Raw genomic sequence first — 25,417 nt, forward strand, 5'->3', positions numbered from 1 at the left:
TCCTTTATCCTCACCTCTTTATTCCCTTACCCTTAATTGTTCTGTCTGTTTATCTGTCTTTCTAGATTGTAAGCTCTTTGAGCAGGGACTGTCTTTTGTGTTTGGTGTACAGCGCTGCGTATGCCTTGTAGCGCTATAGAAATGATAAGTAGTAGTAGTTTTCTTCAAGGACCTCAGCTCTTCCCACTTATGAGCTGACTTCTGTGAAGTACCTGCCTCTCAGAATGCCATTACTAAAATGATTCCCTTGCTTTCTTATTAATTCATTTCTTTATATTTTTAAATTTATCTTCACTTTTCTTGCCAATTTATTGCTACAGAAAATATTGAAAAGTCCCCCCCACACCCCCTTTATCTACAAAATTGGCTTAGCATTAGCATTGTGGGCCAGATTTTGTACATGGCGCCAAAAGTTAGGTGCCGGGAAGATCCACATGAAGCCCATATTCTGTAAAGGGCACCCAGCCTAGTACAGCGTGCAAGTCGCGCCTAACTTTGGGTGCCAGACTTACACCTGGTTCTATCAGGGGTAAGTCTGGTGCCCAATGTTAGGTGTGGATGGACATTATTCTATAGCAAGGCACCTAATGTTTGGGAATGCCCATGACATGCCTATGCCTTCCCATGGCCACACTCCCTTTAGGTTTGCATGCGAGAAACGTTAGACGCCATGTTACAGAATAGCGTGCAGATGAGATCTGTGTGCAACTCCAATTAAGTGCTAGTTAGCACCAATGAAGTGCCTAAATGGTGCTTGCTATTGTCTATTGATCAATTGAGTTGCGTTCGGATCTGAAAATTCCAGCATCCAACTTTGGATGACCTATATAGAATCTGGGGGTGTTTTTCTCTTCCCTTCCAATGGTTTATAGGTCCTGTCCCATAGGGATCACCTCTTGGTGTCACCGGTTTTCTGTGCTAACTTGTGTGAAGAGTATGAGGACATGGAGTGGGAAATGGCCAGGGAAGGGGAGAGAAGGGTTCCTTCGGGGTGGCCTGAGTCCTCCCATGGGGGGGGGGGGGGGTTCACCGTAGATTCCTGTCCCCAAGGATCCAGCATGTTAGGGAAAGCAGCTGGTCACCTTCCTCAGGGGAAATAGTGAGAGGCAAAGACTACAATTCCCAGCAGCCCCTGAGAGAAATACAAAGTAGTGCCAGGGACTACAATTCCCAGCTGGCCCTGAGGGAGACACCGAGTAGAGCAAGTAAGAATTATTCCCACTACCAGTCCCAGAAGGCTAAGGGGAAGGAGGAGACTCTGAATAACTTCAATCAGGGGAATGAAGAGCAGCTGGGAGGGGGCAAGGTAGAAAAACCCTTGAATTAGCAATCAGGGGACGTTGGAGAGAAAGAGAGAGAGGAGAACCTGGAAGAGGAACCCATGGATATCTCAGCTCTTGCCAAAGCTAAAGGTAGAGAGTTAAGAGGGCAGATGGCAGCCTGGTTCTCCAGCTTGATGCAGGGAGGAAAAAGGTGGCTACATCAGAGGTGGGATTAAGGAACGAATGTTTCAACCTAGGTCAAGTGGGAGGTTGTCAGGAGTTGGTGCTGACAGTGAAAGGGTGGGACCCTTACATTCCCCTGGCCTGGTAATAGGTGGACAGGGGGAGAAAAGGTTGGAGCGGAAAAGTGAACTGTTTAAATTGGGGTTTGTGCTGTGATAAAAGTGAACTGTTTAAATTGGGGTTTGTGCTGCAACACTGACTCTCTCTCTCCCTAATCAGGAAAGTGGAAGGAACCTGAGAGGAAAAGAGAAGGGAGCGCACAGAGACTCTCCTTTCCTTCTGTAGGAAAGGGGAAGGGAGTGAGAGGGTTTGTTTCAGAGGGAGTTTGGCACTGAGAGGAGGAAGTGGGGGTGGAATCCGGGAAGCACTGGGGGGCCCACACCCATCTAGGAGCCTTAGTCCCAAGCAGGGGACAACTAAGAGGGAAACCCTCCAGACTGTAAAAGCAAAGAGGTTGAACGAGATAGCCCGGACTGTGGATTACAATATAGCTCTCCCTGTGGTCCAGTGAATTGCAAAGGGCCCTGTGGAATTCCAAACCCCAGAACACGGAGGGTAAAAAGAAAACTTCCAGACTGTAAGAGGGCGGAGATCGAGCAGGGCAGGACACAGGCGGTGGTGGCCCTATCACGCTCCTCCATGGCTGGGAGCTTTACACTTGGTATTTGGTCTCTCAGCTGAGATTTCCCACCTGTTACAGCCAAGTGTGAATCTGGGTTTAATGATATTGGGAATCTCTCTGTAAACCAAAACCAACAAAAGGAAGAAGGGGGTAGACCAATGTAGCTCCAACACACGGTATTTATTGACAACAAATCAACCTTGTGCAACAACAACGAGTCAATATTGTCAATAAATACCGTGTGTTGGAACTACATTGGTCTACCTCCTTCTCCTTTTTGTTGGTTTCGTTTTACTTTGTTACTTGGGAGATACTTTGATTCTTTTTTACTCACACTTTGGTCACTGAAGTAGACCATGTTCTTCCAGCCATGGGATAATGTTCTGAGTTTTCCAGATACATTGAATCATTGATGTTGTTGCACAAGGTTGATTTATTGCCAATAAATACCACGTGTTGGAAGTACATTGGTCTACCCACTTCTTCTTTTTGTTGGTTTTGTTTTACTTTGTTGCTTGGGAGATACTTCAGTTCTTTTTTTTACTCTCTGGAATCTCTCTGTGACACAAACTATTGAGGTCACCCTAACAGACAATGGTAATTTCAGACAGCCTGGGAATAGATTGAATGTAGACACTTAGAGGTGAAAATGTCTCTATTCTTGTACCGATCGCAAGCCTGTGTAGTCACAACCCCTGCCACAAATCAGACAGTGGGTATAGAGACAGTATCCTTATAATAAAATCTTCAATTTATTTTATTTGTCCCCTGCTTATTCCATGTTATGCATTATTCTACAGTGAAGAAGCTATTCAGTAATAAATTCTGTGCTCTGAGGTTCCTGTGGCTTTTGCCAGAGATCAGTAAATAAATGCTGAAGCACACTGTCTTTCTCCTATGGCAATGGAAGCTACTGCTGTGACAGATGAACATTTGTCGTACTGTCAGTGAGGTTTTGCAGTTACGGTGGGTTAACGACCAAAATCAACAAGCAGGGACTGCAAAGCCTCTGCATGAACTGTTGGGGATCCCAACATTTTGCCATTCGGTTAACACAGTGAAAAAGACTTTACTGCATGTGAAGTGAATGGCAAATAACGCAATGCAGTTAGATACATCTATCCAGATGTTATCTTCTGCATTAGCAGTCAATGTGTGGTCACCAATTCTGCATTAACTATAAGGCAAGGTCATTGCCCATTCTCCACCCCATTCTGGGGTCATAGTAACACAGTAACATAGTAAATGATGGCAGATAAAGACCGAGTGAGTCCTTACCACCTACAAAATAGGTGGCGGTAAGGGCTCACACATTAATCTTTTTTGAATGGCATGAACTAATCGCAAAATTAGTGCGTGGTCATTAATTCAGAAAATGGAAAATTGGCCATTTTCTGGCTGTGCTAAAAATGGCCCCAGTCCATGAGAAAGACCCACATAAGGCCACTTTTTGGGCAGACTGGATGTACGGTCCATCCAGTCTGCCCAACAAGATAAACTCATTTTACATGATATGTGATACTTTATATGTATATCTGAGTTTGATTTGTCCTTGCCATTCTCAGGGCACAGACCATAGAAGTCTGCCCAGCACTGTTCTTGTACTAAAAGTTCTGAAGATTCTGGAATCCTAAAGAGTTACAAGATTCTAGAATCCCAGTTAGTAGCAGTATTCCATGTAGAACCCCAAAGAGTAACATAGTAAATGACGACAGATAAAGACCTGTACGGTCTATCCAGTCTGCCCAACAAGATAAACTCATTTTACATGGTATGTGATACTTTATACCTGAGTTTGATTTGCTCTTGCCATTCTCAGGGCGCAGACCATAGAAGTCTGCCCAGCACTGTTCTTGTACTAAAAGTTCTGAAGCTAATGTCGAAGCTTCTTAAAATTTACACTCCAGCCCATCCCTATCTATTCGGTCACGATCAGGGCATAGACCGTAGAAGTCTTCCCAGCACTGGTTTTGCTTCCCAATTACCGGTCTTGCCACCCAATCTCCGCTAAGATTCCGTGGATCCATTCCTTCTAAACAGGATTCCTTTGTGTTTATCCCACGCATGTTTGAATTCCATTACCGTTTTCATCTCCACCACCTCCCTCAAGAGGGCATTTCATGTATCCACCACCCTCTCCGTGAAAAAATACTTCCTGACATTACTCCCGAGTCTGCCCCCCTTCAACCTCAATTCATGTCCTCTAGTTCTACCGCCTTCCCGTCTCCGGAAAAGGTTCGTTTGCGGATTAATACCTTTCAAATTTGAACGTCTGTATCATGTCACCCCTGTTTCTCCTTTCCTCCAAGGTATACATGTTCATGTCGGCAACAGAAATCCCATACTATTTTTGTAGCTTTTCTTTGCATAGCTTCCAGTCTTTTTACTAACATGTGCTAATGGATTTAGCACACACAAGCAAATTAGTGTGCAATAAATACTAAGAAGCCCAGAGGTATAAAATGAGTTTCATAGCATCTAACATGCACTAATTGTTAGAACTGCTTAGTAAAAGGATCCCTCTGTGTTAGATGCTAAGGTGGCCATTTAGGGGTGAATTCTAGATATGGCGCCAAAATATCAGCATCAATAAACGGCGCTATTCTATAAACGGCACTTAAAGTTAGGTGCAGTTTACTGCATAGTAGTGGAGTGGAGGAGTGGCCTAGTGGTTAGAGTGGTGGACTTTGGTCCTGGGGAACTGGGCTCGATTCCAACTGCAGGCACAGGCAGCTCCTTGTGACTCTGGGCAAGTCACTTAACCCTCCATTGCCCCATGTAAGCTGCATTGAGCCTGCCATGAGTGGGAAAGCGCAGGGGTACAAATGTAACAACAACATGGAATGTTGCTACTATTGTAGATTCTAGATGGAATGTTGCTACTATTGGAGATTCTACATGGAATGTTGCTATTCCACTAGCAACATTCCATGTAGAAGGCTACGCAGGCTTCTGTTTCTGTGAGTCTCAGACTCACAGAAGCAGAAGCCTGCGCGGCCACATTGGTGATCTGCAAGGGCCGACTTCTACATGGAATGTTGGAACATTCCATGTAGAATCTCAAATAGTAGCAACATTGGAGGAGTGGCCTAGTGGTTAGGGTGGTGGACTTTGGTCCTGGGGAACTGAGGAACTGAGTTCGATTCCCACTTCAGGCACAGGCAGCTCCTTGTGACTCTGGGCAAGTCACTTAACCCTCCATTGCCCCATGTAAGCTGCATTGAGCCTGCCATGAGTGGGAAAGCGCAGGGGTACAAATGTAACAACAACATGGAATGTTGCTACTATTGTAGATTCTAGATGGAATGTTGCTACTATTGGAGATTCTACATGGAATGTTGCTATTCCACTAGCAACATTCCATGTAGAAGGCTACGCAGGCTTCTGTTTCTGTGAGTCTCAGACTCACAGAAGCAGAAGCCTGCGCGGCCACATTGGTGATCTGCAAGGGCCGACTTCTACATGGAATGTTGGAACATTCCATGTAGAATCTCAAATAGTAGCAACATTGGAGGAGTGGCCTAGTGGTTAGGGTGGTGGACTTTGGTCCTGGGGAACTGAGGAACTGAGTTCGATTCCCACTTCAGGCACAGGCAGCTCCTTGTGACTCTGGGCAAGTCACTTAACCCTCCATTGCCCCATGTAAGCTGCATTGAGCCTGCCATGAGTGGGAAAGCGCAGGGGTACAAATGTAACAACAACATGGAATGTTGCTACTATTGGAGATTCTACATGGAATGTTGCTATTCCACTAGCAACATTCCATGTAGAAGGCTGCGCAGGCTTCTGTTTCTGTGAGTCTGACGTCCTGCACATACGTGCAGGACGTCAGATTCACAGAAGCAGAAGCCTGTGCGGCCACATTGGTGATCCATGTAGAATCTCAAATAGCAGCAACAGTGGAGAAGTGGCCTAATGGTTAGGGTGGTGGACTTTGGTCCTGGGGAACTGAGTTCAATTCCCACTTCAGGCACAGGCAGCTCCTTGTGACTTTGGGCAAGTCACTTAACCCTCCATTGCCCCAGGTACAAATAAGTACCTAAGCCCCATTGAGCCTGCCATGAGTGGGAAAGCACAGGGTACAAAAAAAAAAACAGCACTTATCCCTGGGACTCACGCCTAACTTTAGTTACAGCCATTTGCAAATTATTCCCCCTCATTCCATAACAACAAGCATGTTTGGCAAAATGCTTCTTCAGGGTTTTAAAAAATATATTTATTTATTTTATTTATTTTATTTGTATCCCGCATTTTCCCACCTATTTGCAGGCTCAGCGTGGCTTACAGAGTCCTGTTATGGCATTGTCATTCCAGGATATCAGATACAATTAGTGATGTACAAAGATTAAGTAAGGGGAAAAAGAAAGGAGTTAGGTATGTAAGTATAGAAGGTAGACTTTCTTAACTGGGTTGGGTTGGTGAAATAATTTAGTAAGGCTATGGGTTTTCTTTGTAGGCCTTGTTGAAGAGATATGTCTTCAGAGATTTACAAAAGTTGGTTAAAAATGTATATTCCACCTACAACTAAGCGGATTACAATTTAATATCACATACATAATCAAAGTAAACATTTTCTGTAACTTCCTGTAATGCATCAAAAAATGATGACATATTCCATAACATTTCTTATTTCAAATAATTATATACAAAAGAATGGCAACACACTGGCAGAGGTCACATCGGGAACTCTATGCCATGAAACCATCCAAAAACACTGAGTCCCTCCCCCATTTAGCCGGATGTGATGTCAGTCAACCAATGAAAAAAAGAAAAGATTCAGCAACCACTAAACAAGCATCCAGCATTGAATTCTTGTCTATTATCTTCCAAGATCTCCATTCTCCTACCGAGCTGTAATCTGTGAGCCGGAAAACATTTAACAAAACATAAGATTCCATAAGTGAACATTAGAGGAGCCAGAGAGCCAAGTGGTAGAGCATTATTACTCTGCGGGGCATTTTTATACTGTGGGATGAATTTAACCCAATTGCTGATACTTGCCCCTGAGTACAACTTCAAAATCGTAAAGGCAAGAAGGAATAAGTCCGATCAGCTCCCTGAAGGGCATTTTTCTGGCGTTCGAGGGCGGAGCTCCCGATGAAGCGTTTTGGGAAACAGGAGCTTTCTGTCAAGCACACCCTCCAGTCCACGCATAGCCCGGATAGGTGTTATCATTTATTTGGTATTTGAGTTATATTTATACCATTGTTTCAACATTGATGATGTTAACGGAGGTTTTGACTAATGAGGAACCTGTATCATGATCGCTACAGTAAAGCTATGCTAGAGATCGTTGACAGTCTGTAATTCACAAGTATATACGGTGAATACAGAGATTCTGAAGTCTTTCCTCCTTAAATAACAGCACTCACACTTTACGATTTTGAAGTTATACTGTGAGATGGCAATTTTTGAACGGACGTAGCCAAATCAGAAGTGAGCCAGTAAGAATCCCACAGTGTGAAAGCGGCACCATGCAAAGTGAATAATTTAGCCAATCCAGTCCACGTACTTATATCCCACCAGGGTTCAAAGTGGATCATAAAGACCCAAGACAACCAACCATTTTCAGGAGAATAAAAATAAAAGAAATAATCGGAACAACACGTTATATTCTTGACATTGAAAACTAAGAAAAATCTATCTTAAACACTCAAAAACGTATCAAATGAAGTAAAATTTTGAGCTGATGTCTAAAGGTAGCATGAGAAGGAGCTGTTCTAATGTCCCTGGGGAAAACTATTCCAGGTCTTATTGCTTGTAAACCATCCAAAATTTTCTTATATTGGAGACCAATTATTGAATATCCGGGGTTAATTTGGCCTTCGGCTGTGAGCCACTTACTGCTGTGGGCTCAATATTGGATCCAAGATCTACAAATTCATCTGCACTCCCAAAAGCACAGGGGGAACTGCCAGGCACAGTGGTTAGAACCTGAAACAGCAGATGTATAAATGCATCAGGGTTCCAAAGAGCACAGGGGTAACTGACCAGGAACAGTGGTTAGAACCCGAAATAGTAGATGTATAAATGCATTTGCGCTCCCAAAAGCACAGAAGTAACTGCCTGGCACAGTGGTTAGAACCCTAAGAAGTGGACATAAGAACATAAGAATAGTCATATTGGGTCAGACCAATGGTCTGTCTAGCCCAGAATCCTCTTTCCAGCAGTGGCCAATCCAGGTCACAAGTACCTGGCGGAAACCCAATTAGTAGCAACATTCCATGCTACCAATCCTGGGGCAAGCAGTGACTTCCCCCGTGTCCATCTCAATAATAGACTATGGACCTTTCCTCCAGGAACTTGTCCAAACCTTTGTTAAGCCCAGATATGCTAACTGCTGTTACCACATCCTCCAGCAGCGAGTTCCAGAGCTTAACTATTGTTTGAGTGAAAAAATATTTCCTCCTATTTGTTTTAAAAGCATTTCCATGCAGTGGCGTAGCCAGACAGTCAATTTTGGGTGGGCCTGAGCCCAAAGTGGGTGGGCACAAAAGTTTTTCTGCCTCGCCCTACCCCCACCCCAAAATATAAATACTTTAGCTAATGTCAGCTGAAGACTTTCTCTGAAGATGGCCAGAACTCTCTTTTACCAAGCTTGGCAGGCAGCAGCAATCACCCTATGCCACTGATAAAATGTACTAAGATATCCAAATATTAGTTGTGCGTGATGCAATGTTTTGAACGAGGAAAAAGCCTCAAATGCCAAGGAGAACTCCTTCGTTGGAACACCAACTTAAGGGAGCCCCCTTTTATTCATCATGGGCTAAAAACCTCTTGAATTGCAATTTCACACTTGAACCTAATGATTTAAATCTTAACGGTTCTAAGTTGCACTTATCTCAACAGCTTTGTGGTTATGTCTCACACCATCCATGGCCTGACTTCGGCCCGAATTTCGATGACTGCCTCAGGGTCCGTGGTATCAACCGACTATAACCAATGCTGTGATTCACTGAATGCTGCAGTTCTTACTGATGCCAGCACCCCAAACATGCTTAGTTGTCAATGGTTCAAGGATGCTGCTGCCAACTGCGGAGCTTGGTAGAAGGGAGTTCTGGCCATCTTTGGAGGAAATTCTTAGCTGTGGATGCTTGGGGATCCTCACCAGTTATACAGCAAGGGTCAGGACTGGTGTTTGACCTGCTTGGGCCCAGGTCAGAAAATAAAAGAGAGCCCCTCCTCCTTGATTCCCTCTTCTCTTTATCTCCCCTCCAATTTCTCACCTGCCATTACTATCACACCAACAGACCCTCACCAAATACAGAACAAAGGATCACAAATTAGAAATAAGAATATTTAGTCAAAAATGAATGGGAACCCCAAGAAGTTAAACTTAGCATTACTGCAACACTAGAGATATAAAACAGAAATGCATTTCCTTTTCTAAAGAACACAATACAAGACATTTGCTATGCACGTTTCCAAAAGCTAACATATTCCATTTAAAACATTCAAAACAAAATGCTTTGTTTCTATCTTTGTTATCCTATTTTTCCATCTTGCTGGTTCCAATTTCTCTTTTCTGCTAATTCTTCTTCAAGCGGCTGCTGTCCCATTTGTCTTTTCTCCTCTCTCTTGTCTGCTCCCTCACTACTCCTGCCTCTGACATATTGATCATTCCTTTTTAGCTTTTTTCTGTCTCTCTCACACCCTTCTCCTCCTTTTTACTTTTCAACTACCTGTCAAATTTCCATCTTCTTCTTTCATCCATTAGATCTCCCATTCCCCATCTCACTCCTTCCCCAGCCCTACATTCTCTTTCATCTTTAATCTACTCCCCATTACCATATTTCTACCCTCTGTAATCACTATCCTCATTTATTTCCTTGCCACTCCCTCCTCCCCCTCCTGGCCTCTCCCACAAGGTTCCACCATTCCCATCATCTTCCTCCCTCCACCCTTCTAGCCAGCATCTGATCCCTCTTCTCCCCCCCCCCCACCCTTATAGCCTGACATTTTCCTGTCCTCTTTCTCTTCCCTCCTGCCCTCTCCCCCATGGTCCAGCATTTTCCCTCTTTTCCCCCTCACCACCTCCTGTGTACCTCTCCCTCTCTCTCATCCACCCCCATGTCCATCTCCCCCTCTCATTCCCACTGTCCACAATCTCTCTAGCCCTCTCCCTTGTGTTCTGGTTCCAACATCTCTCTCCCCTTCCTATGCAGCCTCTCACTTCTTCCCCTCTACCATCATGTCCAACATTTCTCCCTTCCCTCCACCCCTATGTCCAACATTTCTCCCTCTCTTGCCACCTAACACCTCTCTATGCAGCCTGTCTCCCTCCCCTTCACCTCATATGCAAGATTTCTCCCTTTCTCGCCCCTCCACCCCTTTGCTGCATCTCTCCCTTCTTCCCCCATGCAGCATCCTTTTCCCATGCTCCCTCCCCTCCATGCAGCATTTATCCCCATGTTCCCTCCCTCCATGCAGCATCTTTCCCTGTCTTCCCTCCTCTGTGCAGCATCTTTCCCCCATGTTTCCTCCCTCCATGCAGCATCTGTCCCGTCTTCCCGCTCCGTGTGCATTATCTTTCTCCTGTCTTCCCTCTCCCCCATGCAGCATCTGTCCCGTCTTCCCTCTCCGTGTGCATTATCTTTCTCCCGTCTTCCCTCCCCCCATGCAGCATCTGTCCCGTCTTCCCTCTCCGTGTGCATTATCTTTCTCCCGTCTTCCCTCCCCCCCATGCAGCATCTTTCCCCTGTCTTCCCTCTCCCCCTGCAGCAGCTGTCCCCCATCTAGCATCTTTCACTGCTATTCTTTCTTGCCCCACAGCCATTGACCCACTGCCATTCAAGGACCATTCCCTTATTATGTTTGAGATCAACTGCCCCCTCAACCCCCGTCCAAAAAAAGCAGACCGGCTGTACAGCGCCATGCTGCACCTTTTTCCCCTCTCCCCGCCGCCCCCGCCATGCTGCACCTTTTCCCCCTGCCTGCCCCCGCCATGCTGCACGCACCTTTTCCCCTTCTCTCGCCAGCCAGCCTCTTCTGCACGTCTGCAATGGCGCCGCATCCATCAGCAGCACACTGCTATACGACGACTGCTTCCTTCCGGCTGGCCTCACCTCCGATACTCTTTCTGAAGAGGCAGGGCCAGCGCAGAGGAAGCACTCATAGCAGATGGCGCCACTGCTGCTGGAGTCCGGACGGGGATGACAGGGGAGGAAGGAGGGAGCAGGGAGGTAACAAAACTTGCGGTGCGCCGGCAGCTTGGGCGTCTAGGTGCACTGTTGCTGGGTGAGCCTGAGCCCAAAGTGGGTGGGCCTAGGCCCACCCAGGCCCACCCATGGCTATGCCCCTGTTTCCATGTAATTTCATCAAGCGTCCCCTGGTCTTTGTACTTTTTGAAAGAGTGAAAAATTGATTCACTTTCACCCATTCTACTCCACTCAGGATTTTATAGACCTGAATTATATCCCCCCCCCCCCCCCCCCCCTCAGCCATCTCTTTTCCATGCTGAAGAGACCTAACCTCTTTAGCTTTTCCTCATACCGGAGGAGTTCCATCCCCTTTATCATTTTGGTCACACTTCTTTGAACCTTACCGGTCTGTAATTTCCTGCATCATCCCTGGAACCCTGTTTAAAAATCGACGTTAAATTGGCGACCCTCCAGTCTCCATATGGAGTGCATCAGGGCTCCAAAACTCACAGGGAAGCTAACACGGTGATGAATTTTGGGCACATTTGGAACTGAGAAGAAAGTTAAGAGGTCAGATGAATGCACGAGCAAGAGGAGAGCAGGGTTGGGTCGCATTTTTGAAATTTTATCTGCACATATTCCAAAAGGACAAATCTATATTGGGCAGGAAGAACCGGCCACTTTGGTCTTTATCTACCATCATTTACTGTGGAGTATTCTAGCAATATCGTATACATGTCACATGCTGTTTATTTTTACTGTACACAAGCCACTATTATTCTGTCCTAAGATTATTATATTTTTTTGTAATGTCAGTGTGTACAAATGCTTTTACAATTCAGATGGTAATTTCTGAGTTTGGTAGTGTGCCTTCAGGAGGTAGCATGCATCCCATGGCCATTAGCACTTCAATAAAAGACAGAGTCTCTCTTTAATTAGGCTTTCCAATCTCAATCTAATCACTAAGTAGAGCAGAACTTAACACTCCTATGCGGTTACTTAATATCCTGCTTCACTGATACACATCACAGTTTGTTTTTGTAAAATTGCTATCTGTCTCCCTGTAGAATGTTTACAAGGTATAAACCTAGTGAATCATAGATTTTGCATGCTCTGGAGAGTGATGGTTATGGAAGGTGTTTGAAATGTGAATTTCATTTACATTTTTAAGTCTCCGTCAGTTTTGCTGTGTGCTGTAGTGCTCCACTATACCTAGTTTCCAATACATGCAAATGAATGAATGCAAGGTATCAAATTTGAGCCTGTATCCTTATGGTGGCGCACACCTGCAAGCCTAATGGAGCCGCCGTCCCTCTGCCTGTGCTTGGCAGGAGAATGTTATCTATTCTAATCTGGTTCCTCAAATCCCTCCCCTTATTACTCTACCTTGTCACAAAGCCCCACAATGATTCTTTGGCTCCATGTGTCCTCTTTAGATAATAGTAAACAATTAAAGTGTCAATGAAAAGTAGCTCCCTTTTAAAATTCTCTGCAAGCTACAAGCTACAACTGTATGTATCGTGGAGGGGATGCAGTGTGTCGTGGAGCGGCCTCCCATTTAACCATCTATTCCCCCTTCAATCCATACAGAACTCTGCCGTGCGTCTTATATTCCGCATGGACCGATATACTCACACCACCCTTCTCCTCAAGTCACTTCACTGGCTCCCGATCAGATTCCGCATACAGTTTAAGCTTCTCCTACTAACCTACAAATGCACTCGATCGGCAGCCCCTCATTACCTCTCTACCCTCATCTCCCCGTATGTTCCTACCCGTAATCTCTGCTCACAGGACAAATCCCTCCTATCAGTAGCCTTCTCCACCACCGCCAACTCCAGGCTCCGCCCTTTCTGCCTCGCCTCACCCTATGCTTGGAATAAACTTCCCGAGCCCATACGCCAAGCCCCCTCCCTCCCCATCTTCAAATCCCTACTCAAAGCCCACCTCTTCACTGTAGCTTTCGGCACATAACCATTTACCTTTACTCAGGAAACCTAGACTGCCCCATTTGATTGATTGACTGCATACTTGTCCATTAGATTGTAAGCTCCTTTGAGCAGGGACTGTCCTTCTTTGTTAAAATTGTACAGCGCTGCGTGACCCTAGTAGCGCTTTAGAAATGTTAAGTAGTAGTAGTAGTAGGGACATAATCGAACGGGGGCGCCCATCTCTAAGGATGGCACCGTAAAGAGGTGTCCCCGACCATATTATCGAAACAAGATGGGCGGCCATCTTTCGTTTCGATAATACGGTCAGGGCCAGCCAAATCTCAACATTTGGATCGACCCCAGAGATGGCCGGCATTGGTTTTCGCCGATAATGGAAACCGAGGCCGGCCATCTCAAAACTGTCCAAATCCAGGCCATTTGCTCATGGGAGGAGCCAGCATTTGTAGTGCACTGGTCCCCCTCATATGCCAGGACACCAACCGGGCACCCTAGGGGGCACTGCAGTGGACTTCATTAATTGATCCCAGGTACATAGCTCCCTTCCCTTGGATGCTGAGCCCCCCAAATCCCCCCCAAAACCCACTCCCCACAACTGTACACCACTACCTTAGCCCTTATAGGTAAAGGGGGCACCTACATGTGGGTACAGTGGGTTTCGGATGGGTCTTGGAGGGCTCCCATTTACCACCACGTGTAACAGGTAGGGGGGATGGACCTGGGTCCGCCTACCTGAAGTGCACTGCAGTGCCGTAGCGTGGGCGGCTGACACCCGGGGCGGGTCGCTGCTGCGCACCCCCCCGGGTGCAGCACGGCACCCCCCCCCCCCCTCGGCACACCCCCCCCCCCCCCTTCCTACGCCACTGGTGCACTGCATCCACTAAAACTGCTCCAGGGACCTGCATACTGCTGTCATGGAGCTGGGTATGACATTTGAGGCTGGCATAGAGGCTGGCAAAAAAATGTTTTTAATTTTTTTTTTAGGGTGGGAGGGGGTTGGTGAGATTGGGTGGCAGAGCTGGTGGCAGGAGGCGGGGATAGTGCTGGGCAGACTTATACGGTCTGTGCCAGAGCTGGTGGTGGGAGGCGGGACTGGTGGTTGGGAGGCGGGGATAGTGCTGGGCAGACTTATACGGTCTGTGCCAGAACCGGTGGTGGGAAGCGGGGCTGGTGGTTGGGAGGCGGGGATAATGCTGGGCAGACTTACACGGTCTGTGCCCTGAAAAGGAGAGGTATAAATCAAGGTAAGGTATACACAAAAAGTAGCACATATGAGTTTATCTTGCTGGGCAGACTGGATGGACCATGCAGGTCTTTTTCTGCCGTCATCTACTATGTATGTTACTATGTTACTGTGGGAGTACGGGGAGGTGATCCCTGATTCCCTCCGGTGGTCATCTGGTCAGTTCAGACACCTTTTTGAGGCTTGGTCCTGAAAACAAATGGACCAAGTAAAGTCGGCCAAATGCTCGTCAGGGCCGCCCTTCTTTTTTCCATTATCGTCTCTTAACCACGCCCCCGTCCCACCTTCGGTACACTGCCGACACGCTCCCTTGAACTTTGGCTTGCCCTGTGACGGAAAGCAGTTGAGAGCGGCCAAAATCGGCTTTTGATTATATCGACTTGGCCGCCCTTAGGAGAAGGGCGCCCATCTCCTGATTTGTGTCAGAAGATGGCCACCTTTCTCCTTCGAAAATAAGCAGGATAGTAACATAGTAGATGACGGCAGAGAAAGACCTGCACGGTCCATCCAGTCTGCCCAACAAGATAAACTCATATGTGCTACTTTATGTGTATACCTAACCTTGATTTTGTATCTGCCATTTTCAGGGCACAGACCGTAGAAGTCTGCCCAGCACTAGCCCTGCCTCCCAACCACTAGCCCCGCTTCCCACCACCGGTGCTGCCACCCAATCTCTGCTAAGCTTCTGATGATCCATTCCTTCTGAACAGGATTCCTTTATGATTAACCCACGCATTTTTGAATTCCGTTACCGTTTTCATCTCCACGACCTGCCACGGGAGGGCATTCCAGGTATCCACCACTCTCTCCGTGAAAAAATACTTCCTGACATTTTTCTTGAGTCTGCCCCCCTTCAATCTCATTTCATGTCCTCTAGTTCTACTGCCTTCCCATCTCCGTAAAAGGTTCATTTGCGGTTTAATACCTTTCAAATATTTGAATGTCTTATCATATCACCCCTGTTTCTTTCCTCCAGGTTATACATGTTCAGGTCAGCAAGTCTCTCCTCATATGTCTTGTAACGCAAATCCCATACCATTTTTGTAGCTTTTCTTTGCACCACCTCAATTCTTTTTACATCCTTAGCAAGATACAACCTCCAAAACTGAACACAATACTCCAGGTGGGGCCTCACCAACGACTTGTACAGGGCCATCCACAACTCCTTTCTTCTGCTGGTCACACCTTTCTCTATACAGCCTAGCAATCTTCTGGCTACGGCCACCGCCTTGTCACACTGCTTCGTTGCATTCAGATCCTCAGATACTATCATCCCAAGATTTCTCTCCCCGTCTGTACATATCAGACTCTCACCGCCTAACACATACGTCTCCCATGAATTTCTACTCCCTAACTGCATCACTTTGCATTGAACTTTAATTGCCAAATCTTAGACCATTCTTCTAGGTTCTGCTGATCCTTTTTCATGTTTTCCACTCCCTCCGGGGTGTACACTCTGTAACAAATCTTGGTATCATCCTCAAAAAGGCAAACTTTACCTTCTAACCCTTCGGCAATGTCACTCACAAATATATTGAACAGAATCGACCCCAGCACTGATCCCTGAGGCACTCCACTACTCACCTTTCCCTCATCCAAGCGAATTCCATTAACCACAACCCTCTGGCGTCTGTCCGTCAACCAGTTCCTAATCCAGTTCACCACGTCGGGTCCTATCTTCAGCCTGTCAAGTTTATTCAAGAGCCTCCTGTAGGGAACCGTGTCAAAAACTTTGCTGAAATCTAAGTAGATTATGTCTATAGCACATCCATGATTCAATTCTCCGGTCACCCAGTCAAAGAATTCAATGAGATTCGTTTGGCACGATTTACCTTTGATAAAACCATGTATGGTATGGTGGAGCATTTTACCATCCAGGAAATGTTTTAAAGCACACCCAAATGTGACATTACCCTAATAAAACGGAGTGTAATTTTTAAAATATGAATAAATGTTTCATCATTAAAATATGCTGTGTATTTAATTAACTTTCATAATTATTCTTCTTACAGGAGAAACAAACAGCGGGTCTTTTACTAAGGTGCTCTAGAGACGCCCAATAATGAGCGTCTCATTTTGGCCAGGGTTTTACAAGAGGGATTAAGAGAGTCATTCTTCTTAATCTCCCATTGTTTATTTCCACTTCCAAAATGAAAAAGTTAAAATTGTGGCCTCACTAAATTGGCAGCACCTGCACATATAGATTTGTGAAATGGGCTAGGTCCACACGGAAGTTGTGCCACTTACGTGTGTATGTTGTGACATCACCACTTCCACGTGGAGGTGCTGTCACCTCCACATGAAAACCTCCAGGATTATGTCATTCATTTTTTCACCATATAGATATCTAAAATGGCTGCTTCTACTGTATGTGCCAGTAAATACACATACATTCCTGCAGGCAAGACTATGATGAGCTAGGGACAAGAGAGTGCCAAAATTGCACCTTGCCCTTACTTGTTCCACAGGGCATGTTTCTAGCTTAGGATGCTCCTGCCTATAATATATTTTAGAAATGGCTTTGTGCTAGCAGAAGCTTCACCAGAATCAGCAAACAGCCATATAAACATACCATACTACTGAAAAGAAGGATTCTCTAGCCACAACCCTTAAAACTGACAAGGTCTCTCCTTTTAGGTCCCTGTAAACTCAGGGTGAATTTTCTCAGAAACTCCAAAAATGCATCCTAGGAATACTCTGTTGCAATTAAAACAGTCTACAACATTTCTCTTTTTCAATTTCAAATTCTTAGTAATTTTATTCTGGAAACGTAACAGCAATGTAGACAGTTTTTCCAGCAGCAAGAGAATATGCAAATTAGTTAACCTTTCCTCAGTCTGAGCATGCAGATTTGCTCCCCAACCCTCAACAGGGACTGGCAATTAGGGCTTTCACAACCCTTTTGAAAATGGCTTCTTTTCAACATCTTTTAAAGCAACAAGGCTGGCTCTGTATCCTTAACCATTAAGATCAGCTCAGCCTTTAATGGCCATCCATCCCTGGATAGTACCAAACATCAGTGGCGTTCCTAGGGGGGTGCGGTGGGTGCGGTCCGCCACGGGTGCATGCCACCGGGGGGGTGCCGCGCACACCAGTCCTCTGTTGTTCCATGCTTCTTCTCTGCCCCGGAACAGGAAGTAACCTGTTTTGGGGCAGAGAAGAAGCATGGAACAACGGAGGACAGGTGCGCGCAGCACCCTCCCCCCCCCGGAGGCGTGCACCCGATGGGGGGGTTCCTTCGCGGGGGTGTCCTTTCGCCGAGGGGGGGTCCGCGCTGCATCGGGGGGGGGGGGGGGGGCGCTGCACCTGGGGAGGCGGGGCGCATCAGCGATCCGCCCCGGGTGCCAGCCCCCCTAGGAACGCCACTGCCAAACATTCAGCAACTTCACCATACTATTCTCCACCCTCAGCGTTATCAAAACCACAAGATAATACCAGGAAACACCCCTCAAGTCACTGTCAGCAGCCTGTGGCATTGGGTCAGTTTGACTGCCTTTCCCTGGCCTTTCACTTAGGTTCCTTTTCAAGGATCATAGGGTGTGGACTCCTTCCTCCCCCTTTTTGACAAGGCAATCTTTTCTAGTGCACCAGGGAACTCTGCCTCCTCCCATTTGTTTCTCAGGGCCACTAAGCTAGCTGAACCTGTAGCCACTCAATCTTGCTCTGCAGACAATGCTAGCTAGCTTGCCCTAGATTCGGAGACTACTGTATTCATCCCCTTCCCCAGCCCTTAAAGAGGCATGCATACTCTTTCCCCTTTATTTCCTGCTAAAAGTTTTGTTTGTTCATTTATATCTTTAGTTCATATTAATGTCAAAATCTGTGTATTACTACTACTACTACTATTTAGCATTTCTATAGCGCTACAAGGCGTACGCACCGCTGCACAAACATAGAAGAAAAACAGTCCCTGCTCAAAGAGCTATGTAATAAAAGTGAGCCAAGTATAGGACAATCAAGCCATTGTGACATTACTGATGAGGTTGGCTCTTATTGGTGGACTGAGGCATTATGACATCACAATATTAGCTCTGGTTACAAGAGACTACTACTACTATTTAGCATTTCTATAGCGCTACAAGGCATACGCAGCGCTGCACAAACATAGAAGATAGACAGTCCCTGCTCAAAGAGCTTACAATCTAATAGACAAAAAATAAATAAAGTAAGCAAATCAAATCAATTAATGTGAACGGGAAGGAAGAGAGGAGGGTAGGTGGAGGCGAGTGGTTACCAGTCAAAAGCAATGTTAAAGAGGTGGGCTTTCAGTCTAGATTTAAAGGTGGCCAAGGATGGGGCAAGACGTAGGGGCTCAGGAAGTTTATTCCAGGCATAGGGTGCAGCGAGACAGAAGGCGCGAAGTCTGGAGTTGGCAGTAGTGCAGAAGGGAACAGATAAGAAGGATTTATCCATGGAGCGGAGTGCACGGGAAGGGGTGTAGGAAAGGAATCATACAAACTGTTATGATTCTGTTAGAATTCTGCTAGTCAGACAGGGGAATGCTTGGAACCGCTCCCGATTGGTCTGTCAGAGTCTGAGCTGATGTCAGTCTGATCTACTTAAGCTCACCTATCCCTACAACCCCTGCTTTGGCGTTACTTCAATTCTTCTGAAGCCTTACCTTTGCTCGGTCTGAGCTATTAGCTCTGTGCTTGCATGGAGTTATTACTCCTTCCCTTGCCTGCAGTTTCTGTTGCTCTGTCTCTGTCTGCAGGCTGCTGCCTGCGTGTGTCTGATTACCTCTCTCACTACACCTGGGTTTCTCTGTTTGGCTGTGGGGCTGTGTGGTGAGTTCCTACCTCGTTCTTTTTCAGTTTGTTTGTTTTACTTCCCCTTCCTTCGGAGTTCCCTTTGTGCCATGTTTGTTTTCTGCTTGGCAGGTCCTGCCCTCGTAGCAGACTCAGGACCCTTTTGTTTCTCTCCCTGGAGGTTGTTTGTTTGCTCTTTCATTGAATCCCCCCCCCCCCTTGTCTGCAGTCTTCCCTGCCTCTGGTTGCTGTGTGTGTGCTGAGCTTGGTTTAACCCTTTGTCTGCAGAGCTTCTCTGCTTCTGGCAGGTGTCTGTTTACTGCAGTCTTCCCTTTGTGACTGTTTCAGTCCTTTCTTTGCTGTACTACCTCCTGTATTGCAGAGCACTGTCCCTTTCTGTGCTGGGTGTGTGTGTTAGGCTCCGCACTCCATTCTGCGGATTTTTCCCTTCCCTGTCTGCTGAGGGTCTCTGCCTACAGTATCTTATATTACAGTCTCTCACCTTCTTTGTGTGTGGTGGGCTACGGCTTGACGTGTTTCTGTGTATGCTTCCTTTCTCCATGATTACCAGCAGCACTGAGGGTGTTGCTGGTGCTCCAGTCCTCGTGGGGGACCCCTCATTTAGTCTCTTTCTCCCCTCCCTAAGTATGAGTCGGTTCCAGTTAGGCCGTGAGGCCCGCCTGATTGCCCTATCTTCCCTTTTCTGGAGGTGCAAGTTGGTTGCTGCATGTGTGTACAGGGCTTGGTAGCTGGGGTAGTGTGTAGTACCTGCTCGGTCCACCCTCGGCCTTGGCCTAACCCTATACTAGGCCTCGGCCAGGGCCCAAGGACTCACAACCAGACTAATACAAATGCATTAATATCAGGGTAAACAGTAATGCAAGTGTTTACTACATTAACGCCTGTATCAGTGTTAACTTTCTTTAATAAATAGGCCTTGGTGTTTGGTTGATTATATACTGGATTCTCTAAGGTTTGCGTTTATGTAGAACAAAAATTGTATTGTCTTGTATTTTCCATAATCTGTTATCATTATAAGATCTAATCATACCACAGGTGTTAGCCTTATCCTAATATATGATGTACTGTAGACAAATGTCATAGCATGAACATTCATATTCAGACTCAGAACTGAAGTTATATCCTAATTGATATTCTTATATTTTCAGATGATGGAGACAAACACTTTCTCTTATAGTTACTCTGGGGATTACGATTACAGTCTTCCAGAAGTTATCAAAAAGCCAGCAGGTCCCAAAAATGAAGTAGAATTTTTTGTCCGGATCTTCTCAGTTGTCATCTACAGTATCACCTGTGTCCTGGGGGTACTGGGGAATGGCATTGTTATTGCTGTCATAGGTCTCAGGATGAAAAAGTCGGTGCATACCATTTATCTCTTACAGCTGGCCATCGCCGACTTTCTATTCACATCCTCCCTACCAGTGACTATTGTATACACCGCTATGAATTTCCATTGGATTTTTGGGAAAGTCATGTGCAAGCTGTCCTCTTTCATTCTGATTTTGAACATGTATACCAGTGTGTTTCTGTTGACTATCATTAGCCTCGATCGTTGCATTTCAGTTATTTACCCAGTCTGGTCACAAAACCATCGGACCACTAAATTAGCCTGTTTTATCTGCATTGCTGCCTGGGTTCTTGCCTCACTCATGAGTTTACCCGCTCTGTTTTTTCGGGACACTGTAACCAAAGATGGTGTAATTTCCTGCTTCAATAACTACTCCTTAAGTATCAGCAATAATGATATTGGAGAGACAAGACACGGAAGCATAACCATAGCGCGCTTTGTCATTGGGTTTCTCATTTGTTTTATAATCATTGCAGGCAGTTATCTCATTCTCATATTTAAACTTAAAAGAAACAGGCTAGCCAAATCCAAAAAACCATTGAAAATTATTTTGTGCATCATTGTAGCCTTCTTTGTATGTTGGTGTCCTTATCATGTATTGTCCATCTTGGAAATCAAGCATTCGTCATTTCATTCTTCTGTATTTAAGTTCGGCTTGCCCATCGCAACTGCACTTGCCACTGCCAACAGCTGCATGAACCCTCTCCTTTACGTCTTCATGGGTCAAGATTTTAAGCAATTTAAGACGAGTATCCTGTCCAGGCTTGCAAATGCATTAAGCGATGACACTGTCCATTCACGGGTTAGCCACCGGAGCTTTTCCAAGGCTTCTTCAGTAACCGAAAAGGAAAGTATTGCGCTGTAAGATATACAAAGCAATATGAATGAAGCCATAATCATCCTTATCCAGAAAAGAACACATGCAACTACTTTTAGTCAAGAAATGTGCAGAAACTGAGGATAGACTATACCAAAGGCCACATATACCATATATAGGAGAATTTTTGGAGAAGTCCCCGGATGCATGCTAAATCGAATAGATCTACCTCCCAGAAACAGTTCCAATTTTTCTCGATCCTATCTGAACTTGCATTATCCAGATTGCAACGGCCTCAAGTACGCATCCAGCTTCTCTTTCATAGGCACACAGCTATGGAATGCACTACCCAAATCTTTAAAGTCAACTCAGAACTATCTAAACTTCAGAAAACTACTAAAGACCACCATGTTCAAGAAGGCTTACCCTCCAGACGTAACTTAACCCACTTCTTTTGGTTGCATCAAAATTCATGGGCCTTATCGAACGAACTTCTATTATCTTTTATTAACTTTGTTGTTTAATATGATACCTATATGTTTACTATCCCTATTATTACATTGTTTAATTGTATCCTAATGAACTGTAGCCTGCCCTACGGTATTGTGTAAGCCACATTGAGCCTGCAACTAGTGGGAAAATGTGGGGTATAAAGGTGTTAAATAAATAAATATACATGCAAGGCCATCCCTACTAGAGAATGACACGGGGATGGGGACAGGGACAGAGCTTGCGGAGATGGGGCGTGGGCGGGGATGGGGACAGAGCCTATAGGGACGGGGATAAACTTTGTCAACATGTCATTTTCTACTTTGAAGTCTGTTAATGAACTGGACTGTTATTTATGTTTGAGTGGTGCAGACAATGATATTTTGAGTTTTTGGAAAAGCAAGAAAACTTGCTGGCCACAACTAGCAAAATTTGTACATCCTGCTACCAGTACATCTTCTAAGAAGACACCTTCTATTGCAGGAAGAACTGTGGAAGACAGGAGAGCTAGACTGAATCCTGAGACTGCTGATGACTTCTTATTTATCCACAGATTAAAAAATCATAACAGTGCTTCATAGGGCATATTTCTTCCCTTTAGGGCATACAGAACGGGTTGTATTTTGTACCCCTGGACATTTTAACAGGGTGGATTAGGATTCCTTGGGGTAGTAGAAATCAGCTGTTGTTGGGGTTGGAAGGGTAGAGGGTGGTGGTGAGGAGGGTTATTATAGCTGATCGCTGTTGTTATTGTTTTCTATTTGTAATTTATACACAATAGTTGCACAGCATATTGTTCCTTTTTATACTTTAAGAAAAAAATTTAAATATAAAATCATAATTGTTCGAGGCTTCTGCAGATAAGGTCAGAGCCCATGGGGACAGGGGCAGAACCTGTGGGGACGGGGTGGGGATGGAGACAGGGCCTGCGGGGACGGGGCGGGGACGGAGATAGAACCCACGTGGATGGGGACAAATTTTGTCCCTGTGTCATTCTCTAATCCCTACCACTGAGCAACTGCGTATTTTGCATATGGCCCCGCCTTTCAGCCCCTGCTGACCTATGCAAATGAAGCCCCCACAATGAGTCTCTGACCGTGGCTCCATATCCCTCTGTATCACCCTGGGCCGTCTCGCCTTATACGGTCAACACAGTTGTGTGCCTCGCTGTAATTTAAACTGCTTACTGAATGTGTAATAAATTGCCTACATTATTGGGGACAGGGATTAACCGTAAAACTGTTCTGTGATTGCACCAAATTGAAATTATTGAATTATTGACATGATTACTACATTTGATGAAAGATTATTGAAAACAACTGTGGAACAAGATGTGCTATTAAATAAATTGATATATAGGACTGCTGTTTATGGATTTTATATTAATAAAGAATGTTAAATGGTATAAAAAGCAGAATCCACCATTTCTGTAATATCTTATACACAAAGAGGAACACAAAAATAGTTTTCATTCTTATAAATCACAATGCTGTTTTTATAATTGGGTAAATTAAGACACGAGGAGATGATATTAGTATCCAAATATCTGTAAAGTGTCCATGGCAAAGCTGATATTCAAATGAGTGGCCTAGTGGTTAGGGTGGTGGACTTTGGTTCCTGAGGAACTGAGTTCAATTCCCGGCACAGGCAGCTCCTTGTGACTCTGGACAAGTCACTTAACCCTCTGTTGCCCCATGTAAGCTGCATTGAGCCTGCCATGAGTGGGAAAGCGCGGGGTACAAATGTAACAAAAATAAAATAGATACTATTGGAGATTCTACATGGAATGTTGCTACTATTGGAGATTCTACATGGAATGTTGCTATTCCACTAGCAACATTCCATGTAGAAGCCTGCGCGGCCACATTGGTGATCTGCAAGGGCTGACTTCTACATGGAATTTTGCTAGTGGAGGAGTGGCCTAGTGGTTAGGGTGGTGGACTTTGGTCCTGAGGAACTCAGTTCAATTCCCGGCACAGGCAGCTCCTTGTGACTCTGGGCAAGTTACTTAACCCTCCATTGCCCACCGCATTGAGCCTGCCATGAGTGGGAAAGTGCAGGGTACAAATGTAACAAACTTAGTATACTCTGAAGCTTAGTCTCAAATTTGAGATGAATTGATTTAAACTGTTTGCTCTCTGAACTTCCAAGCTGATGATGCAGGGCTTCCTGTGTGGTTTGTAAATTACACATATATGAATCATATTTAGATGGTGTGAATGTGCAGCTTCATTTTAGTAGAAAGTAGAAATCAGAATTGCTATGTATAATTCTGGTATTATTGTAGATGACGTAGAGATACTTATTGAAAATCTAAACGGAGAAAACACAATCATTTATACCTGTAAGGGCCAGTAGGATCATATGGAAGTTGGCATTCCACAATCTACATTTGTGTGTTTATTTAGACATTGTTTTGCCATTAATTAAAGCACCATTAGATCATTCTATACCTTTCTTGGCAAACGTGGCTAGTGCTCTTTGATCTAGGATACCCACTTCTAATTGTTTTCAATTGTTTAAGGGGCCCTTTTACAAAGGTTGGTAAGGGCCTACGCCAGGGGCATAGCCAGACTTCGGTGGAAGGGGGGTCCAGAGTCCGAGGTGAGGGGGCACATTTTAACCCCACCCTGGTGCCGCCCCACGCCCCCTCCCCTCGCCCCCCCTCGCCATTGCCAACCCCCCCCCGCCGCCGCCACCAACAACAACTTTGACCCCCCCCCTGCCGACAACCCTCTCGACCCCCCTCCTACCACTAACCCTTCCTCGCCACCGCCATCACCTACCTTTGCTGGCGGGGGACCCCAACCCCCGCCAGCCGAGGTCCTCTTCTTCCGGCGCAAGGCTTCCTTCTGTTTCTGAGTCTGTCAGACTCAGAAACAGAAGGAAGCCTTGCGCCGGAAGAAGAGGACCTCGGCTGGCGGGGGTTGGGGTCTACCGCCAGCAAAGGTAAGCGACGGCGGGTTGGCGGTGGGAGGGTGGGTCGAGAAGGTCGTTGGCAGGGGGGGTCCAGGGCCAAATCTACGTGGGCCCCCGGCCCCCGTGGTCCCACGTACCTACACCACTGGCCTATGCGTGTGCAGCATGTGTCAAATCGGCATTACCACCCAGCTAATGTGTACACCTGACAGAAATTCTGAGTTTTGTCCATGTCAAAAACATACAATAGAAAATAATTTTCTACCACAGGGGCGTTCCCGGCAGTAATCGGCAGTTGGCACGCGCTGGGCGGTTACTGAGCACGTAACGTGTCAGCCCTTACCGCTGAGTCAATGGGTGGCATTAAGGTTCAGGCCGTAAATAGAGACACACTGGTTTTCATTTTGCCGCATGTCCATTTCCCAGTCCACAAAAACCCTCCTTTTTTTTCAGACGTGCTGGAGAAATGGTCCGCGCGCATCCAACACATGTGGCCACACTACCACGGCCCACTTGTTGGCACGCCTTTTAAAAGGGCCCCTAAGTTCTTTATTGCACACATATAGTTTGCATAAACCAACTTTCCTGTACTCTTCATCAACAGGGGGAGGGGGGA

The 25,417-nt window shown here is 45.7% G+C and overlaps 1 protein-coding gene across 1 annotated transcript in view; it reads left to right on the top strand.

Moving 5' to 3' along the window:
* CMKLR1 (chemerin chemokine-like receptor 1) overlaps positions 1 to 22,050 on the top strand; it is a 62,895-nt gene extending 40,845 nt beyond the window's left edge. The window contains exon 3 of the mRNA XM_030218269.1: positions 20,377 to 22,050. Within this exon, the coding sequence (XP_030074129.1) occupies positions 20,377 to 21,441 (1,065 nt within the window). The 3' untranslated portion in view covers positions 21,442 to 22,050. The remainder of the gene's footprint in view (positions 1 to 20,376) is intronic.
* Positions 22,051 to 25,417: the final 3,367 nt, after the last annotated feature.

Source organism: Microcaecilia unicolor, chromosome 11 (assembly GCF_901765095.1).
Source record: "Microcaecilia unicolor chromosome 11, aMicUni1.1, whole genome shotgun sequence".
Taxonomy (NCBI): domain Eukaryota; kingdom Metazoa; phylum Chordata; class Amphibia; order Gymnophiona; family Siphonopidae; genus Microcaecilia; species Microcaecilia unicolor.